The following is a 14,392-nucleotide window of genomic DNA, read 5'->3' on the forward strand; positions in this document are numbered from 1 at the left end:
CAAGTATTTTTGTCTTGTACATCACCTCCCCTCAAAGGAAAGGTAAGCTCACCTTACTATTCAGCAGATCCATGTCTAGGTCTGCCTTTTTGGCCCATTTTTGCCAAAAGTTTGGATCATCCAGGGAAATATCTGTCCTATTTTCAGAAGCAACAAAGCTTGCCTAGGAAGAAACACATATAGAATAAAATTAGCTTACAATGCTTTTATACACACTGGGAAATTAACAAGTGTTTTAAAATGTTTCAATCTTGGAGGCTGCTGTCTTCATCTCTGTCTGCCCACGTAGGGTCTGATACAGAACATACCTTGGCAAAAGTAGAACCTTTCCCTTCAGACTCAATAGTGATGGTTGTGGTCCGTCTCAGTAAGATCTGATCTATGTCCTCCTCACAAAACTTAGAACCCTCATCGTCTTCCTCCATTATGGCCGCATAGGCACCTTTCCTTAAGAGATCTTCAATCTCTTTCTTGGAGAACTGTTGAATCTATAAAATCCAGGTCAAAGATAAAAATCTTACAAAAAGAATAAAGTCTTGTTGACATTTTATTGTACTGTAAGAAATAATCACCAGTACAATTATTGATAACCTAAAAAAGGTAATGACATTTTTGTGCAAAAATTGCATTTGGGCTGGCAAGATGCCTCAGAAGGTGAAGCTGATTGCACTGCAAGCCTGGTGACTGAATTCCATCTCCAGAACTCACTCACGTAAGGTGGAAGGACAACTGACTCCACATGTGCATGCACACGTGCACAAACATACATCCAATAATAATTCTTTTTTTTTTTTTTCTTCGAGACAGGGCTTCTCTGTATAGCCCTGACTGTCCTGGAACTCACTCTGTAGGCCAGGCTGGCCTCAAACTCAGAAATCCACCTGTCTCTGCCTCTCAAGTGTTGAGATTAATTAAAGGTGTGCACCACCACTGCAAGGCTTCCAATAATAATTCTTAAGTAATTGCTTTTTTCTCCTATTATGAACCATCAGCAACTTATCTACAGACTCACTCCAGTAATGTTGCCATCCCGACCACTCATGGACTGAAGCACAGCTTTATCCAATCCCAACTTGAGGCTAGCTTTATCAAACATCTCTCTCTCATAGGAATTACGAGTGATGAGTCGGTACACCTTCACAGCTTTGCTCTGTCCAATTCGATGACAACGTGCTTGGGCCTGGTTAAACAGAGAACAAAGAGATACATAATATTAAGTCTCACACTCAAACACTCAAAACCAATCAATTTCAAAAAGAAATTTCTGCCACATCTTGTGGACTAGGAGTCATAGCTTGGATGTTTATCTTTTTCTATAAATGAAATTTATTTCAACCACAGACCGATTCATTTACATGTTGTCCATTGCTGGTTTTGTGCCAAAGGAGCAGAAGTGAGTAGCTGAAACAAACAAAAGACTCCAAAGCCTAATACATTTTTATTAGGTTTGTTGTTGTTCAAGACAGGGTTTCTCCGTGTAGTGTGATAGTTCTAGAACTCGCTCTGTAGTTTGGGCTGGCCTTGAACTCAGAAATCTGCCCAAGGCACATACCACCATCACCTTTACAGGTTCTTAAACCATGTTAGTGGACTCCTGACCTCGCTACCACCTTTAGGTCAACAATTTCCTCTTCCTTGGAACAAGGAGGTTTCTAAGATCATGAGCTTATTAAAAATCTCTTGGATTAGGCAGGTAGTTGGTAAGAGAATAATTTCCTTTACCTGCAGGTCATTCTGTGGATTCCAGTCTGAATCAAAGATAATACAGGTATCAGCAGCTGTAAGATTAATACCAAGTCCACCAGCACGGGTACATAGCAAGAAGACAAAGCGGTCTGAGTCAGGCTTGCTAAAGCGGTCGATAGCAGCTTGTCGAAGGTTGCCTCTAACTCGCCCATCAATACGTTCATATAAGTACCTGTTGAGTTGGGGCAGGGTGTCATAAGGGGTAAAAGTGGCTAAGTAGAAGATCTTGCATGTACCAAGCAAACATTCTACCACTGAGATATATCGCAACAATGCTTGAAACTTTATGAAAGTTATAATAACCACAAAACATTTTAGAAGGATTCCTTTCCTACCTCCTCTGGATCAGATAATCCTCCAGAATGTCTAGACAGCGTACCATCTGGGAGAAGATCAGAACTTTATGGCCACCAGCTTTAAGCTTTGGAAGTAACTTGTCAATGAGAACTAACTTGCCAGCTGACCGAACCATAGCCTGCAGGTGGAAATCTTGAGGTATAATATGGCAAGCTTCCCGAAATTCCATCAGGATTTTCTCTTCTGCACCTGCAAATAAAATAGACAAAGTTAATGTTGGGAATAAGTAAAACATATAGTCTTATTTAAGACAGTGGCTTGAAGTAAATAGTCAAAGAAAAGAATCATGATCTCTTTGTAGTTGTCCCCTCTTCCACAGCACAGGGTTTCTCTGTGTGGCCCTGGCTGTCCTGGAACTCACTTTGTAGACCAGGCTGGCCTCAAAACTCTCAGTAATCCGCCTGCCTCTGCCTCTGGAGTGCTGAGATTAAAGGCATGCGCCACCACACTCACTTAAGTAGTATGATCTTTTACCTTTCCTTCCTTCCTCCCTCCCTCCCTCCCTCCCTCCCTCCCTCCCTCCCTCCCTCCCTCCCTCCCTCCCTCCTTCTCTAGACAGAAATGCATGCATACCAGCACTTGCATTCCCATGTGAATTTGAGCCCAGGAGCATGCCCAAGTTCACTAGGAAGTCAAACTAGGATGTCAGGTGTTCTGCTCTACCATCCTCTGTCACCTTCTACTGACAGAGGGTCTCATATGAAACAACCTGGAGCTAGTCCAGCTCCTAACATACCCAGAAGTCCTCTTATTTCTACCCCAAGAGGCATTTAAGATGTGAGTGGCCATGCCCAATTTTTCATATGGGTACTGGGAATTCAAATTCAGGTCCTGATGCTTGTGCAGCAAATGCTCTTGTCCATCTCCTTTTAACAATAATATCAACATTTCTTACAGAAAGTTCAGCAAGAAAATATCCAAACTAATCTATTTTTCTATACAACACATTCTAAGGCAAGGCTTTCCTGAATAACTGAATTTTAAGAACACATAAATAACAGACAAGAACTAAAATGGAACATACCTGTTCCCCTACCCCAAATCCAAAATGAAGTACAAGAAATTTTACCCAGGACAAAGAATAACTTGAGTTCTTAGTCATGAAATTGTACATAGAAAATCGTATTCAATTTGAGGGACTATGTAAAACCAAGGAAACAGAAGTGATAAGAGAGGGTGGTTGGCAAGACAGCTCAATAGATAAAGGTGCTTGCTGTGTAAACCTGGCAGCCAGAGTCTGATCCCTGTGACCCACAGGAACGTAGAAGGAGAGCAGACTTACAATACCGTCCTCTCAACTCCACGTGTGCTGTGGCACTCCTACACACACACACACACACACACACACACACACACAAAATACTAAGAGAATCCTTTCCTAAACCACTGCGCCTAATTCCTAGTTACGGTTCAGTCAACACACGGCTCTCTTTAAGACTTTGAATTCCTCACCATTGATGAGGTACGGGTGATTGCAGCACTTTCGTAGCTCCATCATTGTGTTCAGTAGATTAGGCATATTGGTATGACCTGCCCCTTTGGAAAGGAAGGAGAAATTCTTCTCTAAAATAGCTCTGTAGTATTTCTTCTGGATGTTGGTTAGCTCTACTTCAATAATAGTTTCCTGTTTGGGAGCCAAATTTTTTTCAACATCCTCTTTGAGTCTCCTCAGCATCATTGGCTTTAGAATGGCCTGAAGCTTTTGAACCTGTGGTTCATTATAAAGAGGAAAAAAAAAATCACTCACTTTACATTGTATCATAAAGAGAAAAAGAAACAAATAAGATTATATGGAAACACAAAAAAATAGTTTCCCACTATCTCAAGACTACAGATAATGTCACAAGTGATATGGGCAAAACCTGAGGAAGGCCCAAGGTAATCATAGCTTATCAGACAGGTGGCTTACCTGCTCCTCGGTCTTGAGATCCCCAAAATCCTTAAGGAATTCTGATTCTGAGGGGAACTGAGAAGGTTCCAAGAAATGCAGTAGACTGAACAGTTCCTCTACGGTATTTTGTAACGGTGTCCCTGTGAGTAACACTTTATGCTCCTGTAAGCGAGAAGAGAATGTGCAGAAACCCCATTAAGGATACAGTTAGTTTTAGTTTATCTACTGGTAATAGATCAGATTTCTGTCTTAGCTTTTCTTTTTTTTTTTTTTTTTTTTGTGGGGGTGGGGGAGGTTTCGAGGCAGGGTTTCTCTGTATAGCCCTGGCTATCCTGGAACTCACTTTGTAGACCAGACTGGCCTAGAACTCAGAAATCCGCCTGTCTCTGCCTCCCAAGTGCTGGGATTAAAGGCGTCTGCCACCACGCCCAGCTCAACTTTTCTTTTTCTTGCTTACTTATTAACAAAAACCATTTAAGAAATGCCCTTATCTAACATATTGAAACTAAATACTGACTTAAGCCAAATAAAGTACTAGTGACTCAGATTACATTATTTCTAAATTCATGTCTCTCCATATTCAACTATGCAAAGAAATCCTAATATGTCTCTCTGTAAAATGTTTCCATAGTGGACTAAAGAAACTGTAGTTTCTTGAAGTAAGGTTCACCCCCTTGAATTCAGGCTTCCCTTTTGGCTAGCTCTGACAAAAAGAATACACCTTGAGTCTCATAGCTCAAGGCCACTTGACCCTTTTCAATATGGAAATACAGAAAAATAGTTTCCCAATATCTGAAGACTACAGATGATGCCACACGTGATATGGGCAGAACCTGAGGAAGTGATCTGAGGAAGTGATCTGGCCTGATATCACTTTGTAGAGAAGCCCACCTAATCTGGCCCACTAGAAGGTTTGAGGCCATGTGCCATACATATAAGTGCTCCAAAGAATAACTAGTATCAACAGCCGAGTGCAGCAACATTAATAACCCAGGAAAGGTTGGGTGCGGTGATCCCAGCACTGGGGAGGCAGAGGCAGGAGGATCTCTGAGTTTAAGGCCAGCCAGGTCTAAAGAGTGAGTTCCAGGACATCCAGGGCTACACAGAGAAACCCTGTCCCAAAAGACCAAATCAAACAAACACCTAGGAGAGACTATATGAATATGGCCCAAATGGTTCAATTAGAGAATCATGAAAAACAGAGTTGTTGTTTTAGATATGAATCTTTGGGGTAGGTAACTAAGGCATATTTCCATTGCTCCTTGTGACTAAGAAGCACCCATTCATAATTCATTTCCAAACCGAAAACTTAAGACGTTTACACGATCTCCAGGGCCCTTAATATAGGTTCCATTGTTCTCTGCTAAGTTAGAGCAATTTTCATTTCACAGGGAAATCAGATTCAATTTCAGAGTGTCTACAAGTCATCTTAGGAAACTCACCAGGTCCATGTGCTTGAGACTATCAAGTAGCTTGCAATTACGGTTCTTCAGCCTATGGGCTTCATCAATGATAACACAACGCCATTCAATTTCACGAAGCTCAGGACAGTCTGACAAAATCATCTCAAAAGTGGTGATCAAGGCATCAAACTTATATGCACCAGGGATGAGGCGACCCTAATCAGGGAATCAGTGCAGTCAGAAGAGGTGCCTCTGAAACACATGCCCACCTGCAGAGTTCTGAAGTTCCTTGCTATGTTTAAGAAAGTTTAACATAAAATACTACCACCAACTTCTGTCACTCCCAACAAACAGTGCCAAATCAATGAACATGATACACACTTTTCTCAACAGATTCAGCTTCCTGGGAAAATAACAGAAGTAATTCACTGAGTGGAGCTGAACATTATTGACCATTGTATGCTTAGCTGCTGTAAACCTGTCTTAGATCATTCCTTAGTTAACAGTAAGGTACACAAAATGTTGACCAATGTTGAAACATACAACGGGGGGTGGGAGTGGGGGTGGTGGTGGAAGCCAAGCCAGGTATCTTCCTGTAGCCTAGTTATCGTAAGAGGCTAAGACAACAGGAGCTCAAGTTTGAGCCTTTATCTCAAAAACACTAAAACTAATTAAAATGAAGTGGTAGTAGCCACACAGAGTATGTTAATATGGGACTCTGTCTAAAGTCTAACAAAAATCAAATAATTTCAACAAAATAAAGAACTACAATATATGAGAAAATTTAGCTTAGAAGTAAAAGAAAAATGATAAAAGAAACAAAACAGTAATTAATACTATTTGCTACTAATACAAAATAGGTAATTCAAATATTTCCCTTAGAAAAAGCATCTTCTATTAGAATTTCAGTTGTTTTAAAAAAAAAGGGCAAATGCACATTTTAGTTTATTCCAAAAAAAAAAGGAAACAAAAGTTTCTCTCTCTTAAAAGTACTTTAAACCACAGCAATGTTACTAGAAGTCTGTCTCAAATACACGTAACCACTGGTGGTGTGGTGCATGGCTATCATCGCAGCCTTCAGGAAGCTGAAGCCAGGCTAGCTACACAACAAGGATGATTGTCCCAAAGCAAACAAGCAGTTCATCTACATAATGTACTCATATACTAAATCAGAACGTTCAGTGACTCACAATGTCTACTGGATAGAAACTGCAGAGTCAACTCATCCCACTACATAAAAACACCTTAAGTCATAGGGAGCCTCAGTGACTACCTTTCATTTGTGTGTAGGCCCTGAGACACTAGGGACCTTGCCTTACTTCTCTAAACACAGCGTTCCCACAGCATACAACTCACCCGTGAGTCTTTACAGTACATTTCATACTGCTGGATCATCTGCCGGCTGGCCAGGCTGCCATGGTACACAATAGTGTTCATCTCTGTCCATGTATTGAATTCACGCTCCCAGTTAGTAATGGTGGACAATGGAGCAATGACCAAAAAGGGACCATGGATGCCTACATTATATACCTCCTGCAAGAAGGCGATTGACTGAATAGTTTTGCCCAATCCCATTTCATCAGCCAGGATGCAGTTCTGCCTGTAGATTTTGGGGAATGGGGAGAAGAATATGCCAAAGATTTATCATCTTAAAAAAAAATCTACCAAGGAAAAAATCATTGAGAAAATGTCTAAAAATAATTTCCAGACTAAGCCGACATGCTATAAGCACACTTTTTCTTTACCTGTTATACCAATTAAAGAGGAGCCAGTTGACCCCTTCTAACTGATATTCCCGTAATTGGTTTCTGTTTTTATATTCATGTGATAACTCCAATTTCTTCCAGGCATTTGCCTGTGGACGATTCTAAAAAGTAAAAACTTTGAATTAGTGGAGCAGTGGGTTATAACTTGTGAAATACATTTGTATTCATGAATGTATATTATTTTTTAAAGACAGCCCATAGGATACTTGAGGAAGATGCCAGGAAACTACAGTTAAAATATTTAGAGGGCTGAAGAGAGAGAGTTCAAGAGCGAAGCCCACTGCCTGCTCTTCCAGACTTTCTGAGTTTATTGAATTCTAGCATTCACATGGCAGCTCACAAGAGTTTATAACTGTAGAGACATGGGATTCAATGCTGCCTTCTGTTGTGCAGAGAAATCACACATACACATAAAATAAATATTATAAAAGGGGAAAGAAAGAAAATTTAAAACGAAGTCCTTAAAGAAAATTGGGTGCAGTGATGTATGCCTGTAATCCTGGCCCTCACAGCGATGAGGCAGGAGGGACCCTGGGTTTCTAAGCCTTGAAGAATCTTTTCACAGCACACACCTTTAATCTCAGCACTCGGGAGGCAGAGGCCACTGGAACTCTGGGTTTGAGGCCAGCCTGGTTTACAGAGTAAGTTAGGATAGCAAAGGTTATAAAGAGAAACCGTCTTGAAAACCAAACATCAAACGAACCAAATAAATATGACATTTTGTGCTTTGTTTTGGGAGACAGTATCTCATCTGTCTAGGCTGACCTTGCACTTCAATATCTCCACATCTCAAGTAGCTTGGAAGGCAGACATGTGCTACAAAGCTTAAATGCAGACAACGAGGACATCACAAAATACAACCGGACTCAAGTACAGACCGTGTATGAACAAATGCACTGCTTTCCCTTTTCTGCCCGTTGAAGCTCTAGATGTGATGTGTAATTTGATTTAAAATAAGACGCACAATTGAACACGTATTAACTCTGCCTTAATGATTGGTATATTATATTATATTATATCATAGTTAACCCTTTCTTACATGTTAAGAGAATTTCCATAACAGAAAGCTAAACCAATAAAAACTGCAAGTAGGAAAAGAAAATAAAGTCTTGACAGTCCTTTCCACTACGCTTGTCTTCTAAATCCAGATGCACTTACCACCCTTCTCAGTTCTGGGTGCCTTGACTGGATCCGTTTAAATTCCCGAATCTTGCCCTCATCAACATCCTCTTTTAGCTCCCACGTACTGTCCTCATAGGGCAGAGAGCACCATTTTACCAGGTAGTAAATTACAGGCTAGGAGAAAGGAAAGTCAAAGTAGCAGTGATTAAAGGGTAAGACTTGACTCCCAAACCAGATTCCAAAGTAACAGCTCCACAGGTGCTAAACGCCATCAATCTACCAACCACAGGCTCCAGAAGGAAATGCTGAAGCTCCACCCACAGTACTGGTCTATACACATCACTGCAGGAGGAGCTTGGATGTGTGTATGTGTAATACCACTCCTATTTTTGCAATTCAAGATAGTCACTGTTGGGGTGGAGAACTGGACTCAGTATGCTGAGTGCTCTGGGTTTGATACCAGGTACTACAAAAATAAAATAAAAAACATGATCCATCACTCTTCTGATAGCATTTCCATTAGGCTTATATAATGCAAGCACAATTAGAAATCTTAAGCACAGCCAGATGTGGTAGTCTATACCATTAATCTCAGCACACGGGATATGTGCTTTAGGTTAGCCTGGTCTACAGCGCTAGGTGTACGACAGCCAAGGAGACAAAGAAAACCCTTCTTAAAAAAACCAACAAAAAACAAAAAAAACCAACAACAACAACAACAAAAAAAAAAACCAAAGGGAGGTGGGGTGCTAGGCTTAGTGCGCTCAATGGGGATCTCTTAATTATCAATTTACAGAATCCTTCTTCAAATAGCTACCATTAAGTGTGAAAGCACCTCAATAAGCATGGTTCAAAGGAGCGCCTAGAAAGGATCCAATGGCTTGTTTTTTCTTTACTACAATGATTTTAGTCATTACTTGTCTAAAACCTTTTGTATAAATCACATATTTCTAGCATATTAGCTTATTTTTGTAAAGAATATACTGATTTCCACTGTTAGCTAATACAAAACAGATGAAAATCAAACCTATTTGGGGGGGTGGGTACACAGACTATTACTGTCAAATATTGGGAATATTAACTGTAATGTCAAAACACCAAAACACCATGCCAGTTGCACATTTTAAAGGATTTGAACATAAGGCCAGTTACTTTTGGAAAGTTAAGTACGGCGAATCTAAGACTGCCAAGGCAGGAAAAGCTGAGACCCTGAAAATGGTGAGAATTTAAGGGCAGTCAACTCCGTAACCATTTGTCTATTCTCCAGTCACTTCCAGGACACATTACACCATGCACACTCAACCCACAAGGAGAATATGCATTATATACATTATACTTTACTAGAGTCTGAAGACATTAAAATATTAACAGGCCCAGTGTGACTAAGGTTCTGAGTTATTCTTAAGACCGAGAAACAATGTAAAACAGGCAAATGTTACAGATCCTGTTGGAGTGACATGTGGAATCGCATAGCTAGGAAGCCTAGCTTACAAGATCAGCTGAACACAAGTACTCTTCTCCCAGTCACTGTCACAACCAAACACCTTTGTGAAGCGAAGCCAGCAATGGCTTGAAGCAAAAAATGAAGCTTTTCAGAAGAAAACAGAGTTTGTTGTCTAAATGTAATTTAAGACATGAGCGAGTTCATTTTTGGATTAGATCTAGTGTGATTCTTTGGAAAATCAAACAGGAAATCTATAAGATTTCAAAGTATTTGAAAATAAAAAGAATCTATCCCCCAATCTGTAAAAGTAGTAGTAGTGATTCTCAAACCACTTTTAACAAAGAAAAATTCCCAGAAAAACAACTTGAAACTAAGCTCGTGTAGCCTCAGCCACTTACATAGTGGGAACTGTGAGACATGAGGGGCTGAATATGGAGCTCAGGAGACACAGAAGCTAGAAACCTGCGCAAGTGCTCTTATACTCATTGATTTAGGGTTAGTGTGGAGGCTCTTCCTTCCTCAGAGCCTGAGGAAGCTCTAAGGTTCCTTGGCACAGATACTTCTGCTTCTTCTACTCCTCTGCCTTCCCACTGTATTTCTAAGAATCCAACAAAAGAAATTCAGAAATACCTTTTCAGTCCAAGGGGTTTTTCGGCCACATCTGAAAAATAAAGGATTGGCAAGCAAACAGAAGAAATCTGCAGAGGCTTTTCATGTTTCTCCGCGCCCAACTCACCTCACCATTATCCTTGTCAACACTGTGAGACTCGTCCAGTATCCTATCCACCTCTACGTAGTCTGGATTGAAAGGCTCTTCATCCTAGGAGAGTGACGACACCCAACTGTAAGGCAGGAAAGCCACTGTCTGGTGACCAACCTATACCTCTCTACTTTACCTTTAGAAGTTAGCAAGACTAATGGGAACTGTGTATGTTTATAGCATTTAAAATCTATAAACCTACTTTTTCACCTATTACCAGAGATAGTCTCTTCTCCCTAAGAGGAGCTGCTGAGTCCATATACGTTCTGCACTCCAGGTCTTCTTCACATTCTGTCTGCTGAGCCAGTGCCTGAAGCATACAAACTTGTCTATATCTCATAAAGCAAATATCACGTCAAACTCTTCTGCTCTGCCTCATAGCCAAGCTTTCCCAAGTGTTTAACACAGATGCCACCTCCATTTTCTTCATCCGTTTTTACAGTCTTCTGCTTACACACTACGATTAAAACGAATAACTAAACTACTCAATTGTTAAATATAGTATTTCCTTGCTAATGTAGCTTCAATGTTTATTTGGTAGTAACTCCAGATATAAGAAATTAAAGTTCCTTTATTACTATTTTCTACCAATACTAGATTAGAAATTTGACTTAAAACGTTTCTCAGACTGGAGATGAAGCTGAGTTGACAAGAGTGCTTGCTTGTTCAGCATGCAGAAAGCCCTGGATTACATCCCCAGCACATGTAAATGGTGGGGCCATGTCTATGATCCTAGCTCTCAGAGGTAAAGGTGACACTGGAGGACAGAGGATCAGAAGTTGAAGGTCAGAGTGAGTCAGTGAGTTAGCCTCGGCTACACAAGATTGTCTCATTAAAAACCAAACCAAACTAACACACATACACACACACACACACACACACACACACACACACACACACACACACACACACACAAAATGTTTTCTCACAGTGAGATAGTTGTTTGTATCTAAATAGCCTATGACAGCTAAAGACCGGTATTAGAGAGGGGAGAACCCGGTGAGGACTAGGTTACTCTATCACCCCTCCGGAAACTGACTCATCACGTTCTCACAATACTGAACGTCTAAAATTCGAGCTAATCCACAGACCATAACTAAACCTAATGGCAACAATTAAAATTAAAACTCTACACAATATACACAAACCAGTGTGTCTCTGCAGACTGACAGTCTGGTAATTAATGAGTATTAGGAAAGAAAGGGAAGGCCATGTGTACACTTCGGTCCCAACACTTGTAAGGGCAGGAAGGCAAATATGAACACAGCCTGGATTATACAGTTAGACCTTGTTGTCTCACCAAAACCAAAACCAAATCAAACCAAAACCAAACAAAAAGAAAACCAGTGAAGGTTAAAAAAAAGATTAGTCAATACTATGCTACTTACTTCATGAAAGAAGTGTCTCATCTGAGCCATTTTTGTTTTGAACCGTTTTAGTTTCTGGTGGATCCTCTTATCCTTCTCCAGCTGGGAGATCGTTGCCCACTCACAGTGCAGATAAGAGCTACAGTAGATGGACAAAGCCAGTTACTCAGTGAGACCTGGATCCTGGCACTTTAACACTGGGGATCTAGAGACTAGCCACCAAGAGGTGGGCAAACATGTGCTTTAATAGGAGACCACTTAGGTCAGTGTTCCTTAAACCTGGATGTACATACAAGCCACCTAGATACCCACACTTCCAACTTGCACTCAAGTAATGCTACATTTGTTGGTTACAAACTACACTTCAGTGCAATAAGGCCTTAAAAACTGCTCTCACCCCACTTTCTGCAAAGAAACAGTCATTTCAATCACTGAGAATTTCAGACTAGTCCTTGGGAAAAAAAATAAAAAGAATAAAATAGGGGGTAGGGTAAAGCATCGACAGTTGGTGGATTTAGAGTGAGCAGTAGTCCCCATGAGAGGCCCTCCATAGCCACTACATTTAGGGTGAACAGCTCTGACTATATGTAACTTACTAGTTCTTGTACTTGACGAAGAATTCTTCAGCCTCAGTGTATTGTCCAGAAGGAAGCTGAGAAGAAATACAGAAATTATAGTCATACATTTATCAAAGATCTTTTCATTTCAACCACACTCGGGAGAACTTCATCCTAGTGTTTCCTGAATATTTCATTTATCAAGGAACTAATTTAGTACTAAAGGCCTGAGAGCTGAAAAAAAAAAAGCTTTTATGCACTGTAAACCAAGTAGTAAAACAAAGAAGTGAAACTGTTCTAGCTAGCTTTCATATATCGTCTCTGTCTTTTATTGGAGGGTAGTGGGTCAAGACTGGGTTTTTCTCTGTGTAGGAGGCCTGGCTGTCCTTGAACTCAGAGATTCACCTGCCTCCGCCTCCCTAATGCTGGGATTAAAAGCGTGTGCCACCACCAACTGGCCCTTATACCATCTCTTATAACTACACACTAGCAATATATTTTGTGACTCAAAGGTACTCATTAAATAAAGCTTAGGAACTAGAAATGTAACTCACTAGTAGAGACTACATCATTGGAAAAAATAGTTCTTTAAAAATAGTTCATTAACATATGAATTCAACATTAAATATACTATGAATGCACTGAAGACAGAAAGGCCTTACCTCTTTCTTCACAACTCGCATGGAAAGCACTTTGTCCACAATAGCTGCATCTTCTTCACTAGGATTCTCCTGTAGCAAAAGATGTTGTCAATCAATTAATTGTTGAAAAAACAAAACTGGGTGTGGTAGCTCATACCAGTAATCCCTGCACTCCAGAGACTGAAGCAGAGGCAAGAGGACTGCTGCCTGGCCTGCAGATACAGGCACAGACACACAGACACACACACGCGCAAAGGCTCTTAAATGGCTAATGTTAGCTTACCACAAAGAACTGCATGGAAGGAAGAGTCTCGCCATCAGGCTCTTGCACTGGTTCTGGGAGGATGGGCTCGGGTTTTATTGGACCAGTTACATCGACCTCCTCCTCCTCTTCATCGTCTGTTATCTTTATATCCAGGTCCTCTGTATATTTTTTTCGCTTAACTTGGCGGTTTGAACGTCTCTTCTGTAGAGGACATGCAGTTAATTGCTCAAAACTCTCGAAGTGAGAACTTTTTTTGAGACAGTGAATTGTCTATCTGTGCTCCAGGCAAGCCCTGAACTCTCAAGCCTCTTATCTTTCTCTGTCTCCAAAGTACTGGTATTATTACACTACACAACCTTTCAAAGGGAAAACTTTAAAAAGTATTTGCTTATGCTAATAGATCCAACATCCTCATAAAAACAAACCAAACAGTGGTAATGAGCTTCTTTCCTACCTCCATGACATAGTCATGTGTTCACACAGACAGCAAGCAGGAGCCCTCCCTGGGAGTGCCTGCTGGGTGCTCTAAGAAGTTCACATGGGGGTCTACCCACAGTGCACACCTGTGACAGGGCAGGAGCAGTTCATCAGGCACACTGTGTCTGTAGCTAAAGAGTTGGTTTTCTTTCTTTCCTATATCTTATTTATTTACGACTGTTATAGTGTATGTGTCAGAGAACAGCTTTGGGGTTGGGGGAAGAATGGGGGGAGGTGTCAATTCTCTTCTTCCACTATGGGTTCAGGCATGAAACTCAGTCAGGCCTGCATGGCAAACTCTTACCCCATGAACCATCTCATTGGCCCTTGAGGTTTTGACAAAATAATAATTTCATATGTACTATTATGTCACTTCTTTAGTTAACACCACTATTTTTCTTTGTTTCTTAACTTTTTGGTTTTGTTTATTTATTGGTTGTTTTAAGGCAGGATCTTTTTCTACATAACCCAGGCTGTCTTAAAACTCACTCTGTAGACAGGGTGACCTTGAACTCAAGATCCACTTGTCTGTCTTCTGAGCACTGGGTTCATGGGCATGCACCACCAAACTGTAAGTTTAGCTAACAATATTTCTT

General features: G+C 40.7%; 1 protein-coding gene across 5 annotated transcripts in view; it reads right to left on the reverse strand.

Annotated features, from left to right (window-relative positions):
* The window catches only part of Chd8 (chromodomain helicase DNA binding protein 8), a 59,892-nt gene that overhangs the window by 16,010 nt on the left and 29,490 nt on the right, over positions 1-14,392 (reverse strand). For all 5 annotated transcript variants that reach the window (XM_017316172.2, XM_011245165.3, NM_201637.3 and 2 more), the window contains exons 6-21: positions 13,338-13,520; positions 13,076-13,144; positions 12,453-12,508; positions 11,878-11,995; positions 10,466-10,549; positions 8,322-8,459; positions 7,143-7,264; positions 6,754-6,997; positions 5,437-5,613; positions 4,013-4,156; positions 3,556-3,811; positions 2,082-2,292; positions 1,723-1,918; positions 1,013-1,180; positions 309-488; positions 53-163 (exon numbers count right to left, since the gene is read on the reverse strand). In XM_017316172.2, the coding sequence (XP_017171661.1) occupies positions 53-163; positions 309-488; positions 1,013-1,180; positions 1,723-1,918; positions 2,082-2,292; positions 3,556-3,811; positions 4,013-4,156; positions 5,437-5,613; positions 6,754-6,997; positions 7,143-7,264; positions 8,322-8,459; positions 10,466-10,549; positions 11,878-11,995; positions 12,453-12,508; positions 13,076-13,144; positions 13,338-13,520 (2,457 nt within the window). The remainder of the gene's footprint in view (positions 1-52; positions 164-308; positions 489-1,012; positions 1,181-1,722; positions 1,919-2,081; positions 2,293-3,555; positions 3,812-4,012; positions 4,157-5,436; positions 5,614-6,753; positions 6,998-7,142; positions 7,265-8,321; positions 8,460-10,465; positions 10,550-11,877; positions 11,996-12,452; positions 12,509-13,075; positions 13,145-13,337; positions 13,521-14,392) is intronic.

This window comes from Mus musculus, chromosome 14 (genome assembly GCF_000001635.26).
Source record: "Mus musculus strain C57BL/6J chromosome 14, GRCm38.p6 C57BL/6J".
Lineage (NCBI taxonomy): Eukaryota > Metazoa > Chordata > Mammalia > Rodentia > Muridae > Mus > Mus musculus.